Source organism: Alligator sinensis, unplaced genomic scaffold (assembly GCF_000455745.1).
Source record: "Alligator sinensis unplaced genomic scaffold, ASM45574v1 scaffold421_1, whole genome shotgun sequence".
Classification (NCBI taxonomy): domain Eukaryota; kingdom Metazoa; phylum Chordata; order Crocodylia; family Alligatoridae; genus Alligator; species Alligator sinensis.
The window spans coordinates 4,334,788-4,358,028 of record NW_005841871.1 but is presented as its reverse complement, the minus strand read 5'-3'; the positions used below and the strand labels follow the sequence as shown (position 1 = coordinate 4,358,028).

Below are 23,241 nucleotides of genomic sequence, written 5' to 3'. Positions count from 1 at the left end.
AGGGAAGGCTGCACCCATGTGTGGTGCTGCCTTCCATAAGGCCAGGGCCATGAAGGTAGTTTGCACCACTAAAATCAGGGTAGCCTCCCACAATTTAAAAATTCACTGATACAACAAGGCACGGCAGACAAGTGTGGGGCTGACTGTCCCAAAACAGAGTGGTGGCAAAAAAATTTTTGTGGGTGCCTTGGTGCCACCCTGTTATACCAATGTTCCACACAAAATCATCTGTGCTGCTCACCTCTCTCATGCTGTATTTTTCTTTTTCCATAAAGTCTCAATCAGGGTTGCCTACTGTAAATTTACAAACAGTAAAAAGGCAGGCTAAAAATGCCCGTCTCTAAAGTCTGTAAATAAATTCAAGCATTTTGTAAAAACAATCAAGCTCCAGTTGCTTTATGAAGATCCTTCTCAGAAAGAAGCTGGACGGCTGGAAATTCATTGAAGCACACAAAGAGCAGAGCAGTGGCACTTGGTATCTGAGTGGGAGTGTAGCACTCTGCAGAAAACCTTCTTTCCATGCTTTGTAGGCCCCTCCCCCTCTAGCCATGTGGTGCTGCTGCTTCCTGTCCTGTAATACTGCTAGGTCACAGGTAGGCTTCTTCAGGGGTCCATACTAGGATGGGGCAGCAGAACTGGCAGGGTAAGGCTGGAGGGTTGGCCAGGGGGATGCACATGGTGCAGGGTGAGGTCAGGGGCCTTAGGGTGTGGGGTGAGTAGAGGACTCTTGTGGTGGGTGCAACAGGGTGTAAAACCATGGCTGTAGTCACATGGGGTTACCAATCCAAGAAAATTGGTCTTTTACTGACAGTTAAAAAAAAAAAGTGTCAGTAAAAAGTTTGCAAATTGTCTGTAAAAAGAAAGTCTTACATTGGCAACTCAGGTCTCAGCTGAAATGGTTCACCATTTTTCAGATTAAGAATGAGGTTGGAGAAACTATGTTGTTTGAACTTGTTAACAAACTTTTGGAGGTGTTTCTATTTTTCAAAACACTTCAAAAGTTTTTAAACCCCATTGCATGTTAGGATTTAAGCATTTTGGGAACTTTTTAAAATGTGAAGCAATGTGAAAACTACTAACTTGTTCTGGCTCAGAAGTTCAAGCCGAAACTTACAGATGGCAAAAGAAACAATTTCAATATTTTTTAAATGTTCCAGAGATACTGTTATTCTTTTTTCTACAGTTTTGTGAAATCTGAGGCAGAGAAGCACTTGCTAGTAATTCTCCTCCCCTTATAAGTCATATCAGGTAAAATGCATAGACTTACTCAAGAACCCATGGATTCTCAGCATTTTCCTTCCTTGAAGATCCTATAACTCTACCTTCACAAAGGAATCAGCTCGTATTTACTCAAATGCTGCACAAATTATGCTGTTTTCTATGCAGTACCTGTCTCTGATATTTCCTCTCAGTTTTCCCTTGTTCTGCAATTGCCCTATCAATGTGACCTTTAAACTTCAAATAACACAACCATAGCAACGTAACTTTGGGGTGAAATAAACTATTTTCCTCTTTGTGAGTGAGTACCAGTAATCACAGTGCTCACTCAGTGTCACCACCCTAATCACTACTACTTAATAAAGGTTCCCTGCAATGAAACAGCCTGAATGGTTAATGGTATTGGTAGCAAGGTGAGGGGAGCGCTGAGCTTGGCAAAGAGTTTACTTTAGCAAGATAGCTGTCAGATGGAGTGGAGAGTTGTCTAATGAAAATGTAATGGGAGAAAAGCACTCCTTCCTGAAATCAATGTTACTCTGCAGGCTTGTATTTCACAAGTCAAGGACAAAAGCATATATTGGAAGGGAGAATGCCTAGGTCCCCACCATGGATATCTGACTTATCAAAAAGAGCAATGCATTCCTCAGTAGATGTAAAATGACATCACCCTTTTGGAATGTGCTCCAGAAACAAAAAATCCTAGTCAAGATGCATAAGGCCAACAGCAGATGTGCACTGGGGTTGTACGAAACAGCACCTTTTCGTTCTGACTTCCGTTTCGCCATTTTGATGGGACAGTGTTTTGTTTCAAGTTTTGTTTTGTTTCGAAAGCACTGTTGCATTTCATTTCATCGAAACTGTTGTACTGTTTTGACATTTTGCCCATAGGCTATAATGGGGAAGCATGAAAATGCCTAAAACTTTGTCATTTCTTGCCTGATTCAGATTAAACTTGCACGGATGGTAGCCCCTTCTAAGGGCATGACGCCTGCCAAGTTTCAAGGAGATACATTCAGAGGTTTCTGGGGAACTGCACTTCAAACTGTTCAAAGCAAAACTTGTGATACATGGTGGCAGCAGCAACCTCCTGTCATCCAGCTCGCAGATCCAGGGGTCTGCACCCCTGGGAGGGCTGCAGGGCTGTGCCAGACTCCTCCTTGGGGTGCAGGACCCTAAATCTGCATGGCTGATGATAGGATGCTACTGCTGCCACCTAGGACCAGTGTTGGGCGCAGGCTGTGCCCAGCGCTGAGAAGATTGGTGCTGCCGCAGGCCCGAGGCAGCAGGGGCAGCCTCCTGTCATCCAACACGCAGATCCGGGGGCCTGTTCCCCCTCGGAGTCTGGCACAGCCCCACAGCCCTTCTGGGTGCGTGGGCCCCGATCTGTGAGCCAGATGACAGGAGGCTGCTGCTGCCGCCTGGAACCGGCACTGGGCACAGCCCGCGCCCAGAGCCAGGAAGATTGGTGCTGCTGCTAGCCCAAGGCAGCAGCGGCAGCAGCCTCCTGTCATCCAGCACACAGATCCAAGGGTCTGCACCCCCGGGAGGAGTCTAGCACAGCCCCGCAGCCCTCCCGAGGGTACGGGCCCCCAGATTTGCATGCAGGATGACACTAGACTGCTACTGCCAGTGGCAGCACCAGTCTTTCCGGCACTCAGCACAGGCTGTGCCCAGCACCGGTCCCAGCTGGCAGCAGCAGCCTCCTGTCATCTGGCGCACAGATCGGGGGCCCACACCCCCTGGAGGGCTTCGGGCCTGTACCAGACTCCTTCTGGGGGTGCGGACCCCCAATCTGCATGCCAGATGACAGGAGGCTGCTGCTGCCACCCTGCCAGGAAGATTGGTGCTACAATTCGGCACACAGATCGGGGGCCCGCACACTGGGAGGCGTTCAGCACAGCCCTGCAGACCTCCTGGGGGTGCAGACAGGCCTCTGATCTGCACGCCAGATGACAGGAAGCTGCTGCTGCTGGTTGGGACCAGCGCTGGATGCAGCCCGTACCGAGTGCTGAGAAGACTACTGCTGCCACTGGTTCCAGCTGGCAGCAACAGCGTGCTGTCATCCCGCGTGCAGATCCAGGGGCCTGCACCCCTGGAAGGGTTGCGGGGCTGTGCCAGACTCCTCCTGGGGGGCACGGCCCCCGGATCTGTGCACTGGATACCAGGAGGCTGCTGCTGTCAGCTGGGACTGGTGCTGAAGCCAAGTAAGCCCAGCTTAAAAACTCAAAAAGTTTTGAGTCCCCTTGTTTCGTTTTGAAGCCATTTCGAAAGCTTTTGTTTCATTTTGATTTTGCTGTTTCAAGCTCGAAACACATTGAAACAACTTCAAAACGAAACACCTGGTGAAATTTGACACTGCCCTAATGTACATATTTCTTATCACCATTCTCTGGGGTTGCACAATTTTTCCTTTGAAAAATTGGGTAGAAAAATATAACGAGGCCCAGAGTTTCTCAGCTATCACTTCTACATTAGGAATTCTGGTGCTTTAGTATGAAGAGCCACCCTATCTCTTGTTTATCTGCTGTGCATGACAGAAGGACAAACTCATCTGCATTCACAGTAAAAGGTCACAATGAGATTGAACTGATTGGCAAAACTTTGAATCTAGGAAGTACTGTAAAAGCATGAGGCAATGACAGAAAATGACTAAATAAAACATATAACTTGGTCCCCAAAAATCACTTTACCTTATAAATATATCATATATACTCAGTCATCTATGATTACCTTGGTCTTCTCCTCTGCTGTTATGGTGAGTAATGCTGTCAATGAACTCAGCTGTGTTTTATTCTGGAAAAGATATAAAAAAGTATCCCGCAAAAGCATTACAAAATGGCACAAAGACATTTCTAAACCTGGTACACAACCCAGGTCCTTTATGTTCCCCTACCATGTGTACTCCAAGAGAAAAATCTATAATTTCTATTAAATGCACTATTGAAATGGCCTTCCACAGGGCAGCGTCTTTAACATATATACCAATGACCAACTCATACAGAGCAATACGAGGAATTTCATATACACCGATGATCTATGTATCACATGGCAAGAGAAGTACTTAACCACTGTCAAGAACAGACTGACATGCACACTGAGATTATTACAATAGAACCAGCTTCATGCCAGCACAACCAAGATGCAGAGAAGCCAAGTGGAAATAAAACATCACCTGGGATGGAATCTCACTGATTAATCCTCTGAACCCTGTGTACTTGGGGGTTATACTGGACCAAAAACTTATCTTCAAAGCACATGTAGAAAAGACAAAAGGGAAAGCCAGAGCCCACAACAAAATATTTCAAAAGAGGTCATCTCAAAATGGGAAGCAAACCCATTGCCTTATGTTACTCCATTATAGGGTATGCAATGGGAACGATCAGTCCATGGCAAGAAACTAGACCCAATTCTAAACAATGGTTGTCATGAAATAACAGGATGTCTAAAGCCAACACCAAAGGACAGCCTGTATTTACTGGCTGGCATTGTACCACCTGATATCTAGGCATGCACTGATAAAGATTTTTTGAACCGATACTGATGGCCAATTATTGACCAGCCATATTCGCTAATACCAGTCCGATTGCTGATAATGTCACTGATAAATGCTGCAGCGTCTGGCTGGTAAGTCTGACGGGGGGGGGTGCAGATCGAGGCCCCTGTGGTGAGGGAGGGAGTGGAGCTGCACGCACCCCTGGGGGAAGAATGGGGAGCATATGCCCCCTGGATTTGTGCATGAGGCTGGGGCTGGGGCTGCTCCAGCCTCTTTCCGGTGACTGTGTTCAGGCCCAGTGGGGGCAGAGCAGGCGGCGGCAGCACTGGGAGGGGTGGCTACAGCAAATTTTGGGGTAGCTCTAGCCCACCCGTAACCTCCCTCCCAGTGCCGCCACTGCCTGCCCTGCCCTTCCCAAGCGCAGCTGCCAGGAAGAAGCTGGAGCAGCTCTGGCCCCTGCCCGCAATGGCAGCCCACCCTCACCCTGTGCACAGATCCAAGGGGTACATACTCCCCCATGCCCACCCTGGGGGTACGCACAGTGACAGAAGCCACCCTCCTCTCTCCGCTCATGCCACTGGCTCTGTCTTGTGCCCTACCCTGCCCCAGCTGCAGCGCCTGCTCCTGCCCCAGCCCCACTCCCTCCCTCACCGCGGGGGCCTTGATCTGCACCCCCGCTCCCCTTCCCTCTCACAGGCTTACCAGCCGGACACTTCTCTCCAAGCTCCTGGGCTGCACTTTTGGCCACATGCATGCTGTATGCATGCAGTATTTATCAGTAACATTATCAGCGACATCAGCCAAAAAAAGCCGATTACTGATAAAGTCAATTTTCCTCTTATCGGTGCTTATACGATATGGACTGATGTACCAGTGCATCTCTACTGATATCAGAAGAAAAACAGTGAGCCAAAATGAAAGATTATGGCAGATGGAAGACCCCAGGCATCCACACAAAAGTAACCAAATGGCTTACAGCACAAAATTGTTTATGACCAATGCTGCATCCTTGGACACAATGGCTGACAGGGCATGACTGAGATTAAAGGAGGAAAGATTATGCACAATTAGATGCCCTGGAACCCCAGGAGGACCTTCTCGGAGTGGCTGATACAGACTGGTCAAAATGGTGATGCTTGAATTGCCTGTGCATGCAAACTGGAAGATCAACTGGGGCTACTCTAATTACACGCATATATGAGAGTGCAGTGAAGTGCAGACCATAGAGCACCTGCTCATTTGCTGATTACTTGGCGAGACCTGTACAAAGGAGGACCTTGCCACAGCAATGGAATTATGCATAATTCTTGAAAAAAAAATCTCATTTATGACAAGGACATGAGAAAGAAGACTGATACGAAAGTCTAACAGAAAAGTTCAGTATTTTATCTACCAATAATGGGAGCAGCCCGTGTGGGAAATACGCCACTCCTAATTGGATACTCATTCAGAAGTTAGAGAAGTTTCTCACAGCATTAACTGCTGCCTGCAAAGTCCTCAAGGGAGAACTGAAGGTGCACAAGAAAAACCCCAAAGGCAGCAAGTCTACTAAAAGCATAAAGACTTTGCAAAAGTTTGCAAGCTAGAGACCACTAAGGAATGGGATAACTCAGAATGGACATTTCTTATCTTGTGACTCCCCTGATTCTGGAAATCGCATCTTTAGTGTCTTCTTTACATACCCCAAATGCCTTCCCCCCCTTAAAAAAGGACAATAAGGCAAGGAGAGCTGTGCTTCCAGATCCAGTTTGAGACATGGAATTGTGAAATGACCTCAAGTCACCAAAACTCTCAAGAAACTGAACCTTAGTTGCTAACAGGAAACACACCTTGTCCTTAGAGAAATTAAGAAAACACTCTCAGAGGACTTACACAAACTGCTGAATCAATTCTGTTTTTTGGTTCATCTTTTCTCCAACAGTGGCCAGATGTTTCAGGTGCAGGTATAAAACCTCATAAAAAGCAATAATGGAAAAACCTGTGCACAGGACTTTTTTATCCCTCAGATTGGTGGCTGATATTTCTTTTTAACTGTAACTGATGTAATTGTTCATTATAAGTTGAACTGAAAGGGCCATTCTCACTAGGAAGATTGGCCATCTTCCATATGCACCCTACAATTTAAAATAGCCTCTGAAAATTTCAGATACAAAGGATTTTAATAGCTATGTCTGTACATATGTACAAAGCCATGACAAGAGAATTGACCAGAGAAACAATCCCATTAGAAAAGCCAAAAGGAGAAATCTAAGATCATAATATAATTACAGAAAATTACCCTTCAAGTAGCAATGAATATAATGTCTTGCTCTTATAGACAGAATCCATGGAGATCAAGCCTTCAACTTAGTGCAATACATTCAGAACCTTTATTTTATTTTTAGATGTATATGCTGCCCTTCCCAACAAAGGCTCAGGACAATTTAAAGTAAGACAGAAATAAAAGACTGTGTAGGTATGTAACATATATGTACACTAATTGGACACTTTTTCTGAATTCACAGATAAAATGGAGAAAGATCCCAGGATAAAGAGAAAATTATAAGCTAATACACAAACAATATATCTCTAATCCTTTTACCTATTGGACTCATGAAACCTACAAACCTATTGGACTCATGAAATCTACAAACCATTCCAGTCATTAATGAATGATACTCATACATATACTTCAAATATATTATAACCATTGTGAGAAGATGTCTTAAAAACTTTGTTTCATCATGTCTGACTTAGGCAGACAAGAATAATTTCAAAAATTCCTACTCTTTGTATATAGATTGTAAAGGAGTAAAATAATACTGAAAAGTAAGTACCAGTGATGTACTCCTGAAGGTCAGCTTAGCAGGCAGTGTCAACATCTTATTATTCCAGGTTTCTTTTACATCAAGAATGGCAACGTAGTCTACTGAGTAGTATTCTCCAGCTGTTATAAGAAAAGTGAATCAGTGACTAAACTTGAATGGGTGAGTGTGTTGCATCTCCCAGTAGTCCTTGAGCTTTGCCTTTATTTTCTTTATTAAACTAGTAAATATTAAAAACATGAGAAGACCCCATGAGCCTTCACGAGACACCCATCTGGGCTTGATTTTTTCATGAAAAGATCACTCAGTTGAACTCCGTGAGAGCTACAGGGATTCAGCAATTCTAAAAATCAGTTTCAATATGCTTCTAAAAGTCCCCTTGGGAGATGGATACAAATAGTTTGCAAAACTTACTTCAGAGGGAGACGGAAAATGGGTGGTAGAAGGCAAAGCCAATCAACATAGTGTAGAAAACGGGCAGGATGAAGAGAAAATTCATTCTCCCCCAGGCAGACTCTACTGCTCAGGGTCCAGTGAAGATTTAGATGGTCCTGGCATTGCTCCCATATGCAGCATCCATAGGAAAGGCCATTGGCAATACCATTATCCCATAGGGTAAATCCCCCACCCCCAGGTGGATGCAGGTACAGAGTTTGCAGGCAAACATTTCCACCACTTCTCACCTGTAATGACAGTACCAAATCTGACCCAATACACATTTGACTAAGTACTCAAAGTATCAATAAACAACATATGCTTGATGGAGACTGAATTAAAAGGGGACAGAACTGTACTTCTTCTTCGAGAGAGACTTTGAAGTGCTCTCTCAAAATAAAAGATATTCTAGTAAGAGTGGTCTCTTGTACAACTTTCATTGTTTTTGTTAAGTAGTTGATCCTGCTCCCACTAAAGCTTTTGTCATTGATTTCAATGGAAGTCAAAATGAATCTTTAATTTAGAGCATGTCTCTGAGATGGGCAATAATTCTGTATAACACACATCATATGGAAACATAACCCATAGTATGTTACCAAGTTTGCTCATCATCAGTTACAAGTGCTGAATTTGGCAGCTGACATACCAGTGAATAAAAAATAAAGCTAAGTTTTTCTAGTTGAGTCTGTCCTACTTAAGTCTTCTTTATTATACACTTTCCATTGTTGGAAAAACCAAGATTCAATTCAGCTTTAATGGAAACTGTTTTAGATTTGACAAAGGTTCAAGCTTGATTTCCTAATTCATTTTAAGAGAGAGGTAGCTGGCCAGTCTGAAGTCAGGCTGAAGGCAGGGTGCCATCCTAAAGACTAATTAATTCAGAGAGGCATAAACTTTTGCAGATGACAGCCTCTCTGAGGATCTGGGTAGAAAGCCAACAATTCTCTGATAACAGTTTCTAAATATGCAAGCCTTTAGTTACATCCACCAAGCCTCCATTATTGCAAATTTGCACAAAGTATAAACTTCCAACCATAGAACAAACTCATATGACCTGATACTGCTCTTCCACTGGGAAAGCTGTCAGTGATAAAATGCATCTATCGTAACACTACTTAGTTCAGCGGTTCTCAACCTTTTTAGACTTGAAGCACCCCTTAATAGACTTGAAGCACCCCTTGGAAAATGCCAGCTCTCAGTTGTCACTAATTTTTTGACTACAGAAAAATACATGAGTAATTCTCCTGTGGTGGAAAGAACATAACAGGCCTGACTGTTTCAACATTATAGATTCCAATTTGAAAACTCTGGTTTTATCTTGTGAATCATGTTTACACATCTAACAGTACTAACATTGTGTTGTACTCTGTAGCATCTTTGAAATGATCTCAGGACACCTCAGGCTACCAAGGTACACTGCGAATCACTGGCTTAGTTACTTAAAATGTATATAATGTAAAAATTTCAAAATAGACTGAGAGAACATGCAGTCAAAATATGAGAGCAGGAAGCAAAAGATGCAGATGCAGAGGAGAAACAGGGAGTCGGAAGATGGAGAATTCAATTAAGGATGCCAAGTCACCCCAAACAGAGTCTAGGGAGCAGACTGAAACTAAGGCCATAGAGGGTTTGCATTTTTACTCCTATCCTCCTTTATTTAACCTCATTATAATTTGCTTGTCTTTGTTTGCTGCCTTACTTTGGATGAGTCACTGCAACAACTTGCACAGACCTTTTAAAGTTCTAAAAAAATTTACTGCTATCTTAGCTAGCCAACCTGCAAATATACTGGGGTGCACACAAACAAATTCATATTTTCTAGGGTTTCATAGTTTCTAGGGTCAGAAGGGACCTGAACAGATCATCAAGCCCGACCCCCTGCCCTGGGCAGGAACAAGAGCTGGGATCATAATAACCCAGCCAGATATCTATCCAACCTCCTCTTGAAGACCCCCAAGGTAGAGGAAAGAACCACCTTCCTTGGAAGCCCATTCCAGAGCCTGGCAGCCCTAACCATAAAGTAATGCCTCCTGATATCAAGCCTGATCCTCCTCTCAATCAGTTTGTGGCCGTTATTCCTTGTTATCCCAGGTGGTGCCCAGGGGAACAGAGCCTCACCTATTTTCCACTGGTCCCCCCGGTGAGTGGTGAGTGTATAGACTGCCACCAGATCCCCTCTCAGTCTTCTCTTGTGGAGGCTGAATAGATTCAGGCCCTTTAGTCTATCTCCATAGGGCCTGGCCTGCTGCCCCCTGACCATGCAAGTGGCTGTCCTCTGGAGCCTCGCAAGGTTAGCCACATCCCTCTTGAAGTGCAGCGCCCAGAGCTGGACACAGTACTCCAACTGCGGCCTGAGCAGCACCGCATAGAGGGGAAGGATCACCTCCCTGGACCTGCCTGTGGTGCATCTATAAATGCATGACAAGGTGCGGTTAGCCTTACTGACCACTTCCTCGCACTGGTGCCTCATGTCCATCCTAGAGTCAACAATGACTCCAAGATCCCTTTCTACCACCTTGTTGACAAGGGTGTTGCCCAGCCGATAGGTGTGTTGCAGATTCCTTCTCCCTAGATCCAGCACCTTGCACTTGTCTGTGTTGAATTCCATTCTAGTCTCATCCACCCACCTCTGTAACTTGTCTAGAACTAGTTGGATTCCGTCCCTCCCCTCCAGTGTGCCCACTTCTCCCCATATCTTTGTGTCATCAGTGAATTTGGACAGCGTGCTTTCCATGCCCACCTCCAAGTCGCTGACAAAGATGTTCAATAGCACAGGCCCAAGGACCGATAGCCCTGGGGATCTCCACTGCCCACATCCCTCCAGGTCGAAAACAACCCATCCACCACCACTCTCTGGGTGTGACCGAGCCAATTTGCCACCCATCTGACTGTGTAGGCATCGATGCCGCAGTCACCTAGTTTTTTACGAGCACGGAGTGAGAAAGTGCCAAAGGCCTTCTTGATGTCTACATTCAAGACTACATTCTGGCCCCTGTACTCATGTTGGGCAACATCTTAATTCAGAAGGACACCGTCTTCTGGTAGGCACTATGTAACATAAGTAAGGATAGCAACAACTGATTAAGAAAGACTACAAAATACAAAATGAAGGTCCCCATTTGAAGGTCAGTGAAAGATAAGGTAAGGGTGAGGGGGTCTGGGGCTCAGGTTGTGTTCTCGTCGATCCTTCCAGTCAAGTGAAAGAGCCCAGGCAGGAACAGATGCATCCTGCAGATCAACTCCTGGCTGTGCAGTTGGTGTTGCCAGCAGGGCTTTGGCCTTTTCGACCATGGGATTCTCTTCCAAGAAAAAGCATTGCTGGGAAGAGATGGGATCCACCTAGGGAAGAGCATCTTCGCGGGCAGGCTCACTAATCTAGTGAGGAGGGCTTTAAACCAGGTTCATCAGGGCATGGAGCCCTGAGGTAAGTGAGGAAGCGGGAGATCTGGAAGAAGAGCAAGCAGGAGCGGGCAACAGGGGAAGTGCTCTCATACTTCCTGAGAAATCAAGGCAATCAACTTGTTACCTCAGGTGCCTGTACACAAATGCATGTAGCCTGGGAAATGAGCAGGAAGAATTGGAGGTCCTCGAGCAGTCAGAAAACTATGGCATGATCCAAATAATAGAGACTTAGTGGGAGCTTGTATGACTGCAGCGCTGTCATGGACAAACTGTTCAAGATGGACAGGCGAGAGAAAAGAGGAGGAGGAATTGTGCTTTATGTAAAAGAGCTGTATGATTTTCAGAGCTCCAGTATGAAACTGGAGATAGACCTGTTGAGAATCTCTCAGTTATGGTCAGAGGGGAAAGCAATAAGGGTGATGTTGTGGTGGGTGTCAGCTATAGATCACCAAACCAGGAGGAAGTGGTAGATGAGGCTTTCTTCACACAGCTAGTAGAAGTTTCCTTGATCACAGGCCCTGGTTCTCATGTGGGACTTCAATCACTTTGACATCTGCTGGGAGGGCAATACAGCAGTGCACAGGTAATCCAGGAAGTTTTTGGAGAATAGTGGGAAAAACTTCCTGGAGCAAGTGCTGGAGTGGCCAACTATGGGCCATGCTCTTCTTGCCTTGCTGCTCACAAACAGGGATGAATTGGTGGGCAATGTAGTAGTGGATGGCAACTTGGGAGCAGTGACCACGAGATGACTGAGTTCAGGATCCTGAGGAAACGAAGGATGGAGAGCAGCAGAGTTAGGACAATGGACTTCAGAAAAGCAGACTTCAGCTTGCTCAGGGAACTCATGGGCAGGATCCCTTGGGAAGCCAGTCTGAGGGGGAGAAGCCTCCGGGAGAGTTGGCTGTACTTTAAAGAAACCTTACTGAGAGTGAAGGAACAAACCATCCTGATGCGCAGGAAGACTAGAAAATATGGCAGAAGATCAGTTTGACTTAGCAGGGGCACACTTCAGTAAACTAAATCACAAAAATGAAGCTTACAAGAAGTGGAAACTTCAAGAAATAACTAAGGAAGAATGTAAGGTCATTGCTCAGGCATGCAGGGATGAAGTCAGGAAGGCCAAAGCACAATTGGAATTGCAGCTAGCAAGGGATGTGAAGGGTGTCTACAAGTATGTCAGTAGCAAGAGGAGGATCAGGGAAAGTTTGGGTCCCTTACTGAATAGAGGAGGCAACCTTGAGACACAGGATGCAGAAAAGGCTGAAGTGCTCAATGCCTTTTTTGCCTCCATCTTCACAGGCAAGGTCAGCTCCAGACTACTGAACCGGGCAGCACAGTTTGGGGAGGAGGTGAGCAGCCCTCAGTGGTAAAAGAACAGGATAGGGATTATTTAGAAAAGCTGGACATGTACAAGTCCACGGGGCTGCATGGGATGCACCAGAGGGTGCTGAGGGAGTTGGCTGATGCGATTGAAGAGATGCTAGTCATCATCTTTGAATACTCATGGTGATCAGGAGAAGTCCCGGATGACTGGAAAAGGGCAAACATAGTGCCCATATTTAAGAAAGGAAACAAGGAGAATCCAGAGAACTACAGACCACTCAGTTTCACCTCAGTCCCGAGAAAAATCATGGGGAAAATCCTCAAGGAATCAATTTCTAAGCACTTGAAGGAAAAAAAGGCGATTAGGAACAGTCAGCAGGGATTCACCAGGGGCAAGTCATGCCTGACCAACCTGATTGCCTTCTATGATGAGATGACTGGCTCTGTAGACCCTGGGAGAGCAGTGGATGTGGTGTACCTTGATTTTAGCAAGGCTTTTGATACGGTCTGCCACAACATTCTCATAGGCAGGGTAAGGAAGTATGGGCTGGATGAATGGATTGAAAGGTGGATAGAAAACTGGCTGAAGCATCAGGCTTGGAGAATAATAATCAATGTCTCAATGTCTAGTTAGCAGTTGGTATCAAATGGAGTGCTCCAGGGGTCGGTCCTCAGGCCAGTTTTGTTCAATGTTTTCATTAACAACCTGGAAGATAACAGAGTGCACCCTCAGTGAATATGCAGATGACACCTAGCTGGGGGGAGTGGTAGATATGCTGGAGGGTAGGGATAGGATTCAGAGTGACCTAGACAAATTGGAGGATTGGGCCAAAAGAAATCTCATGAGGTTCAACAAGGACAAGTGCAAAGTCCTGCGCTAAGAATGAAAGAATCCCATGCATCAGTACAGGTTGGGGGCTGGCTGGCTGGGCGGCAGCTCTGCAGAAAAGGACCTGGGGGTACAGTGGACAATAAGCTGAATATAAGTCAGCAGTGTGCCCTGGTTGCCAAGAAGGCTAACAGCATCCTGGGCTGCATTGGTAGGTGTGTTGCCAGTAGGTCAAGGGAAGTGATTACTCCTCTCTATTCAGCACTAGTGAGGCCACATCTGGAGTACCGTGTTCAGTTTTGGGCCCACCACTACAGAAAGGATGGACAAATTGGAGACAGTCCAGTGGAGGGCAAGAAAAATGGTGAGGGGGCTGGGGGACATGACTTATGAGGAGAGGCTGAAGGAACTGGGCTTATTTAGTCTAGAAAAGAGGAGACTGAGAGGGGATTTATTAGCAGCTTTCAGCTAGGCGGGGTTCAAAAAAGGATGGAGCTAGACTATTCTCAATGGTGGCAGATGACAGAACAAGGAGCAACGATCTCAAGTTGCAGCAAGGGAAGTTTAGCTTAGATATTAGGAAGAATTTTCTCACCAGGAGGATAGTAAAACACTGGAAGAGGTTACCCAGAGAGGTAATGGACTGACTCTCCATCCTTGGAGGTTTTCAAGACCTGGCTTTTTTCCATGCAGGTGATGTTTTGTGCCAATATGGAATCAACTGTAGCCTTATATTTTTTAATTTGATTTTTAAAGATTCTTTTAAAACAGTTATTCTTAACCAGGGTAACAAAGACCCCCGAGATGCAACAAGATGCTTTTAAGGGTGCCACTTACTACTAGCATGGTTAGGTGTGCAATTACCCACAAATGACCTACAACATAAACCCAGTTTTCAAATAGGAATCCATAGTGTCAAAAACATTCTGACCATTTGTGGTCTTTCTGAGTTCTTTGCAACAGATTAATTGATGTATTATTTTTCTGTAGTCAAAAAAATGAGTGAAAGCTAAGAGTTGGCATTTTCTGAGGGGTGCTTTGAGTCTAACAAAGTTGAGAACCACCATCTTAAACTTGTTATTGAGCAAGGTATTTGGTTATACTGAATTGAATATACCTATTTTATTTATTTGTCTGTTTGTTTTATATGCCACTATTCTCCCCAACAAAGGCTCAGGGCAGCTTAAAATAAGAAACAATGACGTATAAAAGTACATAGAATGTTAAATTAGGATATAAAACAAACATTTGCTAAACAATATCCCAGCTGAGCCTTCCTTGTTAAATGTCTGCCCAAATGGAAAGGTTTTACACTGCTTCCAAAAGCTGGCAGCAGAACTAAGCAGCCACAGCAGCAATTCCAGATCACCCATGCCCCCCTCCAGCCCTGCCCACCCTGAGCCCCAGCCAGAAGCTTCTGCCTAGCAGGGGCTTCTGGAGGCTTGTGGCCTGGGACTGTTTCTGCCTCCCTGCAGCGAGGGAAATACAGATAAGAAGAAGCGGGGGGAGGGAGGCAGGGGAGGACCATAGGTGATTGCCCCAATTCTCAGGGCTGGCTGGGCTAGCTCCTGCAGTCCCGGTGCTGCAGCTGGGAACCATGTGGTGCCAGAGGCCAGGTGGGGGGTGAGCAGGGAAATGGCTGTGGCAGGCAGAGGAAAGGGGCAGTGAGCAGATGCGCGAAGTGCAGCAAAAGCTGGATGGGATGGCAGGGCCTGCGCTGGTGACCTGAGGCCAGCACCAGCAAGGCCTGGAGCAGAGCAGTAGGATCATGGGGGCAGGCTGCCAGGGGCTCTATGGAGCTGGGATGACTCCCTCCTCTCCCTGCTTGAGCAATGAAGCCCAGCTCCATAGAGCCCCTGGCAGCCCAGACCCCGTGCTCCTGCCGTCCCACTCTGGACCTCACCAGTGCTGGTCCCAGTGAACCGGTGTGGGACCCATGCTCCCACCTGGCTGTTGCTGCATTCTGCACGACCGCTAGCTGCCCCTTGCCCCCTGCCTGCCACAGCCATTTCCCCACTCCAACTAAACCTGCCATATTCTGGCACTACATAGTTCCCAGCTGCAGCGCCAGGACCGCAGGAGCAGCTGGGATGTGGTGCTAGAGCAGCTGAGGTGGGTGGGGGAGAGGGGAAGCAGCGGCAGATGGGGGGGCAAGTGGAAGTCAATGGGAGCACGGGGCCCATCCCAGTGGCCCGGGGCCAGGAGTGGCAGGAGCATGGAGCCTGGGCTTGCAAGAGTGCTGGCGGGGGCTCTGCCTGCCACAGGGCAGGGTGGGGGCAGGCTGTGGGCAAACCCTTCCCAGGCACCTTCCCCCCACACATTCACAGCCCCCCACAAAACCCATATGCACCCATACCCCCATCTATCAACCCCGCCACAAATCCCACACACACTCTCCCCAACACTCCACATACCCACAAACATATACCCACCCTCCCACAATTCTATCTATATAAAGGGCTTAGTCCATCTGTCTTTGTGTCTGTCCATAACACTCTTGGAGCACTCTAATTGGTTCTCTCGGCAGCCAATTACAACGGTTACTGAAACAACCAATCACAATGCTCGGCATAGGCACATACACAACCAGACAGCCAGACTGGGGGGCAGGGGGAAAAAAACTCTTGGAACGCTCAAGCTTGAAGGTGGCGACAGGGCGGGGTAGGATGGAGGGAATGGCAGGGTCAGAGTAGGACGGCAGAGCGCTGCGATGACAGCAGGGACGGAGCCCTCCCCACCCCCCATCATTCTTAATGGGTAATTCACTAGTATACAAGAGTAAGACTTAATTTTAAGCTATTATATTGTCACTTCTATGTACACGACACAAACACATGTAAATCAGGACTTTTTTTTTAAATGAAATTAATGTTGTAGTACTTTTGATTTTTAGAATATAATTTGGTATTTTTCTGGTTCAGAGCTGGCAAAACCCCCTGCTGAAAGGAGTAAGTCCAGGGGGCAAAGGGAGGGACTTCTGGTGGCAAAGGTCAGGGGTTAGGGGGTGGGACTTCTGATTGCAAGCTGGCAACCAGGGGATGGGGCACCTGTCAACAGGCGGGACTACCCATGCAGCCCTCAATGGCTTGCCGAAACTCAGTAAGCGTCCCTCCACCTGACATAATTTCCCGCCCCTGGTTTAGGGCCTTAACAGTCAAAATCAGCATCTTGAACTGAACCTGAAAAACTATCAGAAGCCAATGCAGACTCTGGAGCTCTGGTTCCGTATTCCCTGGTGACCTACCCTTTGTCAGAAAGCGGACTGCCATGTTCTACACCAGCCACAGCTTCCCGACAGTCATCAAGGGAAGCCCCACGTAGTCTAGCCTCAAGTTTACAAAAGCTAAAGTAACTAGCTTAGACAATTTTGAATGAGGAACACTTGTTCATGGAAGCTTTCATGGAATAAAAAAAATGCAAAGAACCCTTCTGGCTGTGCGGGCCGGGAGTGATCCAGGGCCCTTTTTTCGCACCGCGGGCTGTGGCCAGCAGCCCGGACACGCTGGGTCGGAGAAAGCAGGCGACACGCTAGAATTAGGCACGGACGCATAATGGTTGATTCAAGATTGTTTACTTACACCATAGATGGTCGCGGTGTAGGCTGGACAGTTTCCCAGGTAAAGCTCCGCTTAAATCCCTACATTAAGGACTCGGACAAAACTCTGACTCACACGAAGTTGTCGAGGCTCCGTGGAACTTTTTGCGCGCAGGGAAGGGTACGTCGAGGGATCGTTCGGCGACAGGGAGAGGCGAGAGGCTGATCAGACCCCTGTAGCCTTCTTGATATACACGCTGGGTCCAATAGGCTCCGCAGCGCTTAGAGATCTTCACGAGACATGAAGTCTCCTCCTCCTGATGTTCGTGGAGTCCTCCAACTTGGGCGGAAACCGCTCAAGCCTCTTATACGGCCAGCAAGCCAATCGCTAGCCGCCACGTGGGAATAATTTAGAAACAACCAATAGTGGGGGTCGAATTTAAATACAAATGGCGGGAACTCCTTGCAATGTGCATTTCTATGCTGCAAAGAAGAAATGCACCCTGCAAAGAAAGCTTCTAACGGCGGGAAAATAATTCAGCGGTGCCAAAGCACACACAAACAAAAATCACACCCTTGGGTTGTGACACTGGCTTTTTTTGAAGGAATTGAATTTTATACAACTAACGGGCCTAATTCGCACTCACAGACCTCAGAGAGGGCCCTAAAGCTTAGTGTTAAATTTGACATGACTCTCTTTGAGATAAAAGAAAGTAAAGTTGCAGAGTTTAAAACAGTGATAAAAGTTTCTGGAATGTTTAAGCTAGGTAACCATACATATTTTTTTCAGGACAGTATTGTTTAAATATTTGTCATGAATGTCCTGTTGGTTTGGTCAAATGAAAGTTTTGGTTATGTTTTCAAAAACCTCTGTTTCTGGTGTTTTCTAGGCAGGGGATATACAAGGGCAACACTGGTGCTTTGGCATTCTGCTCTCCCCCTGGCTCTCAGATAAGACCGGAGCTTGAAAACAGCTAAAAGTGCCAGAGAGCCGGGGGACAGTTGAGTATCCTGTTGTGAAACTCAGGAAATATTGTCAGCCTCATTTAAGCTGCCTTATTAATTGGAGAGTTGTGCATCGTAAGCTATATCACCAGAATGAACAGTTAAATATATCTTAATATGGAAGTACTTTGACTTCCCACATTTCAGTCAAATTTTTAACCATTTGTAGTTAGTTACCTTGCAGGAATGTTCTCCTGTATATCTGGAATCCATCTGCAGTCTTATTACCACTGTTTTTTTTAACATGAAGGCCAGTAACATTGTCCAGCAGGACGAGATCTGTGAGATTAGCTGTGGATGGCATGTTGGTGTTATTAATCAGAAGTCTAACGTGCGCAGTTTGTGGGTCATGCTGAGTGGCAACCTACAAAAAGAAACAGAAATAGCTTTTGTTTTGAAGCAAAACAACTGAATTTCTTAAATGCAAGCTATTAAGTCCAGTTACTGATAAAAAAATGTTTTGTGGGTATGCTTATTTTTGAGGGCATTTTGAATGACCCAACAACGTCATTCTCTATTTGATTTCAAACTCCCAAAGAGATTTTAATCTCCCACACGTCAAGCTGTTGCTTGGAGACAACGCGATAGAAAGCCTGTAGCTTGATATCCAGGATAATAGCTCATGCAGAGAAAGAAGCAAGTGGAAGCAAGAATCTGAAAATCTCAGCAAGACCTCATATCACAGAACTGGATTGTAGCTTCTAATCGGGTTTTGGAAAATTCCAGATATGAGGATGGGCCTCTAGCAAGTCACACATGCTGCTATTTCATTCTCTTCAGGCAGTTTTGTCTCTTCTTTCAACCCCTTTAGTAGCACCCGTGTTCTGCAAGGGTGGTGTCACCCTAGTTCCTCTCCTTTCCTCCACTCCACTCAGAGCTGAGAAACCTACCTTAATACCAATGGGACCCAAATTCTTGCTTCCACTTAGTGGCTAGGCATATAAAGTAATGAGTTGTTCCTGAGACCTCTGAAAATTTAGGACATTGACAGATGTGAAAAAAAGAAGAAAAAAAAAGAACAGAACTTTACCAGAAGAGGCAGAACATTAGTTCAACCTGGCTCTGCAAAGTCTTTGTAGATGAGGTGCTTCAGTGGGTCTTTTTGGTGCTTTTATCTAATAACTGATTTAATCAGCTATTACAGGGGCTGTCAACTGGGGGTACACGTACCCCTGGAGATACTTGGGAAGGCTCCAGGGGCTACACGGCATTGGCACGGAGAAGTGGGGCCTAGGGCCGCCAGCACTTTGTGCTACCTGCACCACTACACGCCACATGCTACCAGTGCTTTTATTTTTGCTGGCATCACACACCAGCAGCACTTCTGCCACTGCATGCTGCTGGCACTTCCGGTTTCGCCGCTGTGCACCACTGGCACTTCCAGCTGCTGCCACATGAGTGTGTGGGGGACCCCCCTCCCAGTCATCAATCAGCTGCCAGGAGACTCCCTGCTTCTCGACCAGCCACTGAGGATACACTGACCAAAAAAAGTTGAGAACCACTGAGCTATTAGATAAAAGTGCCAAAAAGCCCTGCTGAAGTGCCCGATCTTTACGAGATTGGGCAAGCTGGGTCCAACTAACGTGATTACTCTTCTGGGCCAGTGCTGCAGTCAGTGTTGGGGCATGTCAGTTTTGGTTTTTTTCACATCTGTAAGCAGCCTTAGTTTCTAAGTGAAGGGAAACAAGAAGCAACAGAGAATAAATTGTATTTTATTCTCAAAACAGACTCAGTTAAATTAAAACTGAATGGGAACAGGTGAGGGAACTGAGGATATCAAATAAGAGAATAACCAACCAATACTTCAGAAACAGCTGCTCCAAACTGATCCACAAATCTGTGGGAAGTGTGAACTTAAAAATCGTTGTGGATTTAGGCTTAAATGTCTACAACCTACATGAAAATAATAAAAAATGCCATTACATTGTATATAAGAGCTCTACAGAAGGGTAGGTCTCCCCTTCTGGAGAGCTGACAGCTCCTTTTTTAGGATATAACATGTCCCAAGTTATATCAAGCTCTGGCCATTCTCTGGCTCCAGGTTCAAAGAGAAGCCACCCAGGTAATGGCAGCCCTCACAGATCCAATGTAATCTTGGGGCTCAGTCTCTTCTTTCTGGAGCCAGAGCCTTAGATGAATCTAACACCTTCTTGCTGAAAGACACAAAATGAGGCCTTCTCTTTTGCTGTAGGCTAGTGCTCCCTTGGTCCCTCTAACTTGTGGTATTGCAGGCAACTTGCTCCCCACTAGCACAGTCCCTAATGAGCTTAGTTCACCCACTGAACAGATCTAGCCATGTGCTACCAGTTGTATACCAGGCAAAGGCAACCATGCTCTGATACGTACTCCACAAGTAACTCCTCCTTTGTTTTCCAATACAAAGTCATGCACAAGGCATCCAAGGCCTACTCTTGGTTGCCTGATGTGTTCACTGGGCTCCAAATCTGGTCCCTACAGGCAGAGTTGAGGAAGGCAGAGATAACAGAGGAAGCCTCGGTTTTATTTCCACAGTTGCTGCCCATAATGTAATTCAGCAAGCAGGGCACTATCCCCAGGCACCAATTTAGAGGGGTAGAATGGCAGTTTTGGGGGCATAAGTCATGACTCCGACCTGCTCTTTACCAAGTCCCATATCTCGCAGATGGCATCACTATATGGCTTCAGACCCATACTGGGCCCCACTATATTTCAGACTGACATTCACCCCAACCTGGATCCCTCCTATTCAGACGGCCTAACCTCTGCCATCATCCTGGGCCCTAGACCCCTTTTCCTCTCGGCAGTGGCCCCCTCCAGGACCTTTGGCCTCACAGGCACTGGCCTCGCCTCTAGGCCAGTCGGGAGTACAGCCCGCTGGCTCTGGCCATCCCTCAAGGTGGTCACTCTTGCCCTTTGACCCTCATGGTCCTGGCCCCAGCCAGTCGAGGTTCTCTGGTTAGGTTCTTGAGCAGTTAGCCCTCTCGGGCCCTTCCAAACGTTGTTCTTGCTCTCTGGGCTTGTGGACCACATAGTTACTCTAGACCCATCCTAGGCCTACTGTTCCGCCCTCACTGGGTTCCTCCACCTCTCACTGGGCTCCTGGGCGTTATGCCCCATGGGCCTCAGGCCCCACTGTGGGCCTTGGCTCCTGCCTCAGGCCCCACTCAGTGGACCTGGGCCCTGTGTTTTTCTGTTGGGGTGTGCTCTCCTAGCCTTTCCCCTCCACAAGGTACCCACAAGCCCCATCCTCGCCTTTCACTGAAGAGGCACAGGTGTGACATTTCCTGGAGACTGCCCTGCCACAGGCAGCCCCACCACACCATCCAAACCCAGCAGGGTTCAGTTTCAGGTCTTACCAGGGACCCACAGGAACCTCCTCCAGTCCCATAGTTCCTAGCCTAACCTCCAGGTGCTCCAGGAGCAGCAGATCTATGGCTGGACAATGTTACATCAGTGGTATCCCTGTAGCAACTGCCGGCTCTGCTCTTGGGTCTTATACCCAGCCCTGCACCAATCAGGCGGCCTCCTGGCTGCCATGTGACCACCTGATTGGGTCTGCTCCCACCTGCAGGCTGGTCTGCAGCCTACTTAAGCCCTTAAAGTGGCAAGCACTCAAAGGTGCACTGCCACACCTCTCTGCATAAGAGATGGGCTTGAAATAAAATCTGAGATTTAAACACGTAGATCTTGGCCTGCATTTTGCATCCCAGGCCTCATGTGTTTTGATTTGTCCCCGTGATACTGCACCTCATCATTTCTAGGAGCTGACTGGCTGCAGTTGGGCAAGCAGAGTGACACATGCCATGGTATGCTTTCCCCTTCACTTAATCCTCCCTGTCTGCAATCATAATGACATATGTTCCTTCCATATGGAAAAGTATAAAGTCTTCACCAGTTACATCCCTAGCTCTGGGTAAGATAAGGGTCCATTACACTGTCACTAAAACCTGAGCCCCTTCTGTCACTCATTAATAAATATTCAAACCTTTAACAACATTGCTCCAGCCCTACTTCTCTTATACACTGGTTGCTACCTCACCAGTGAAGCCAGCATCAACACTACATTCATCTGCTTTCCTCGCAAATATTCCTACTTTATTCTGTGCCTTTGTAGGAAAAGCTCTTCATGAACTGCTACTTCTCACTCAAGTCTTACTTTTATTGCATATACTAATGCCACACATCTTTATTTATTCTATCAAGCCATACTCTAGTTTTCAATGAATAACCGTGTGATTCTATTAAACTTACCCACAACATCCATGCTAACTATTGCCTTCTTTTTCCCTCATTATTACCATTGCCTTGGTATTCACATCAATCACAGTTGTCCTAAAACAATGGGGGCCAACCTTTTTAAGAGGCATGCCACAAATTAGCTCCATACCCTCCCTGACTGCCATTCTAGTCCCCTTTCTCTGTTCAATCTGCTGTTCTTTCTTCTTCCTGCCTTGTGTTCCCTAGCTGCCCTAAAACACTACCAAATCAGACTGAGAGCACATTATATAAGACTAGCACATGCTTTAGATGACTATTACATAAGATACTTCGTGCGTCTACATGAGACGTTACTATGCAGTAGTTACTGCACATTTATTTAGTAATTGTATAATTTGAATTACTGATCAGCAGCCGCACTAGCAAATGCCTTTTTAGTGATGCTACTGCACGGCAGCCTAATAATACTGTGCAGTAGCATATTAGCACTGTTTGTGCTGTGACGCATTACAGTGCAGTATTATTCAGCTACCATGCAGTTAGTGTAGGGGTGCGCAATTATTTCAGCTGAAGGGCTGCTTAACAAGTTTTGGTGAGCTTTCAAGGGCCTCATGGGTAGCACTACCCCTTGACAGATGCTCGCCCCCTTGGTCACCATCTTGGGACCAGAAGTCCCACCCCTAGCCCCTGACCTTTTTCACTGGAAGTCCCTCCCCTTGCCCCAGAAGTACTCCTTTTGGGAGTGGGACTTGCCATCTTGAAACTAGAAAAAAATATATATATATTAAAAAAAAAAAAATCAAACATCTACTATAACTTATTTTAATGTTATTTAAAAAAATATTTTTGTCCTGATTTGTGTGTGTTTGCATAGTGTATCTAGAGGTGATGGTATAATAGTAAATACAGTCTTACTATTGTATATTGTGTGTGGGGAGAGTAAGGGGGTGTATGTGAGGGGGTTGGGGAGTGGGTGTGTGTGTGTATGGTGGGTGGGGTG

The 23,241-nt window shown here is 46.4% G+C and overlaps 1 protein-coding gene across 1 annotated transcript in view; it reads right to left on the bottom strand.

The window, feature by feature from the left end:
- The window catches only part of EVC2 (EvC ciliary complex subunit 2), a 173,595-nt gene that overhangs the window by 123,321 nt on the left and 27,033 nt on the right, over positions 1 to 23,241 (bottom strand). The window contains exons 6-8 of the mRNA XM_025195164.1: positions 18,222 to 18,408; positions 7,528 to 7,637; positions 3,949 to 4,011 (exon numbers count right to left, since the gene is read on the bottom strand). Of these exons, the coding sequence (XP_025050949.1) occupies positions 3,949 to 4,011; positions 7,528 to 7,637; positions 18,222 to 18,408 (360 nt within the window). The remainder of the gene's footprint in view (positions 1 to 3,948; positions 4,012 to 7,527; positions 7,638 to 18,221; positions 18,409 to 23,241) is intronic.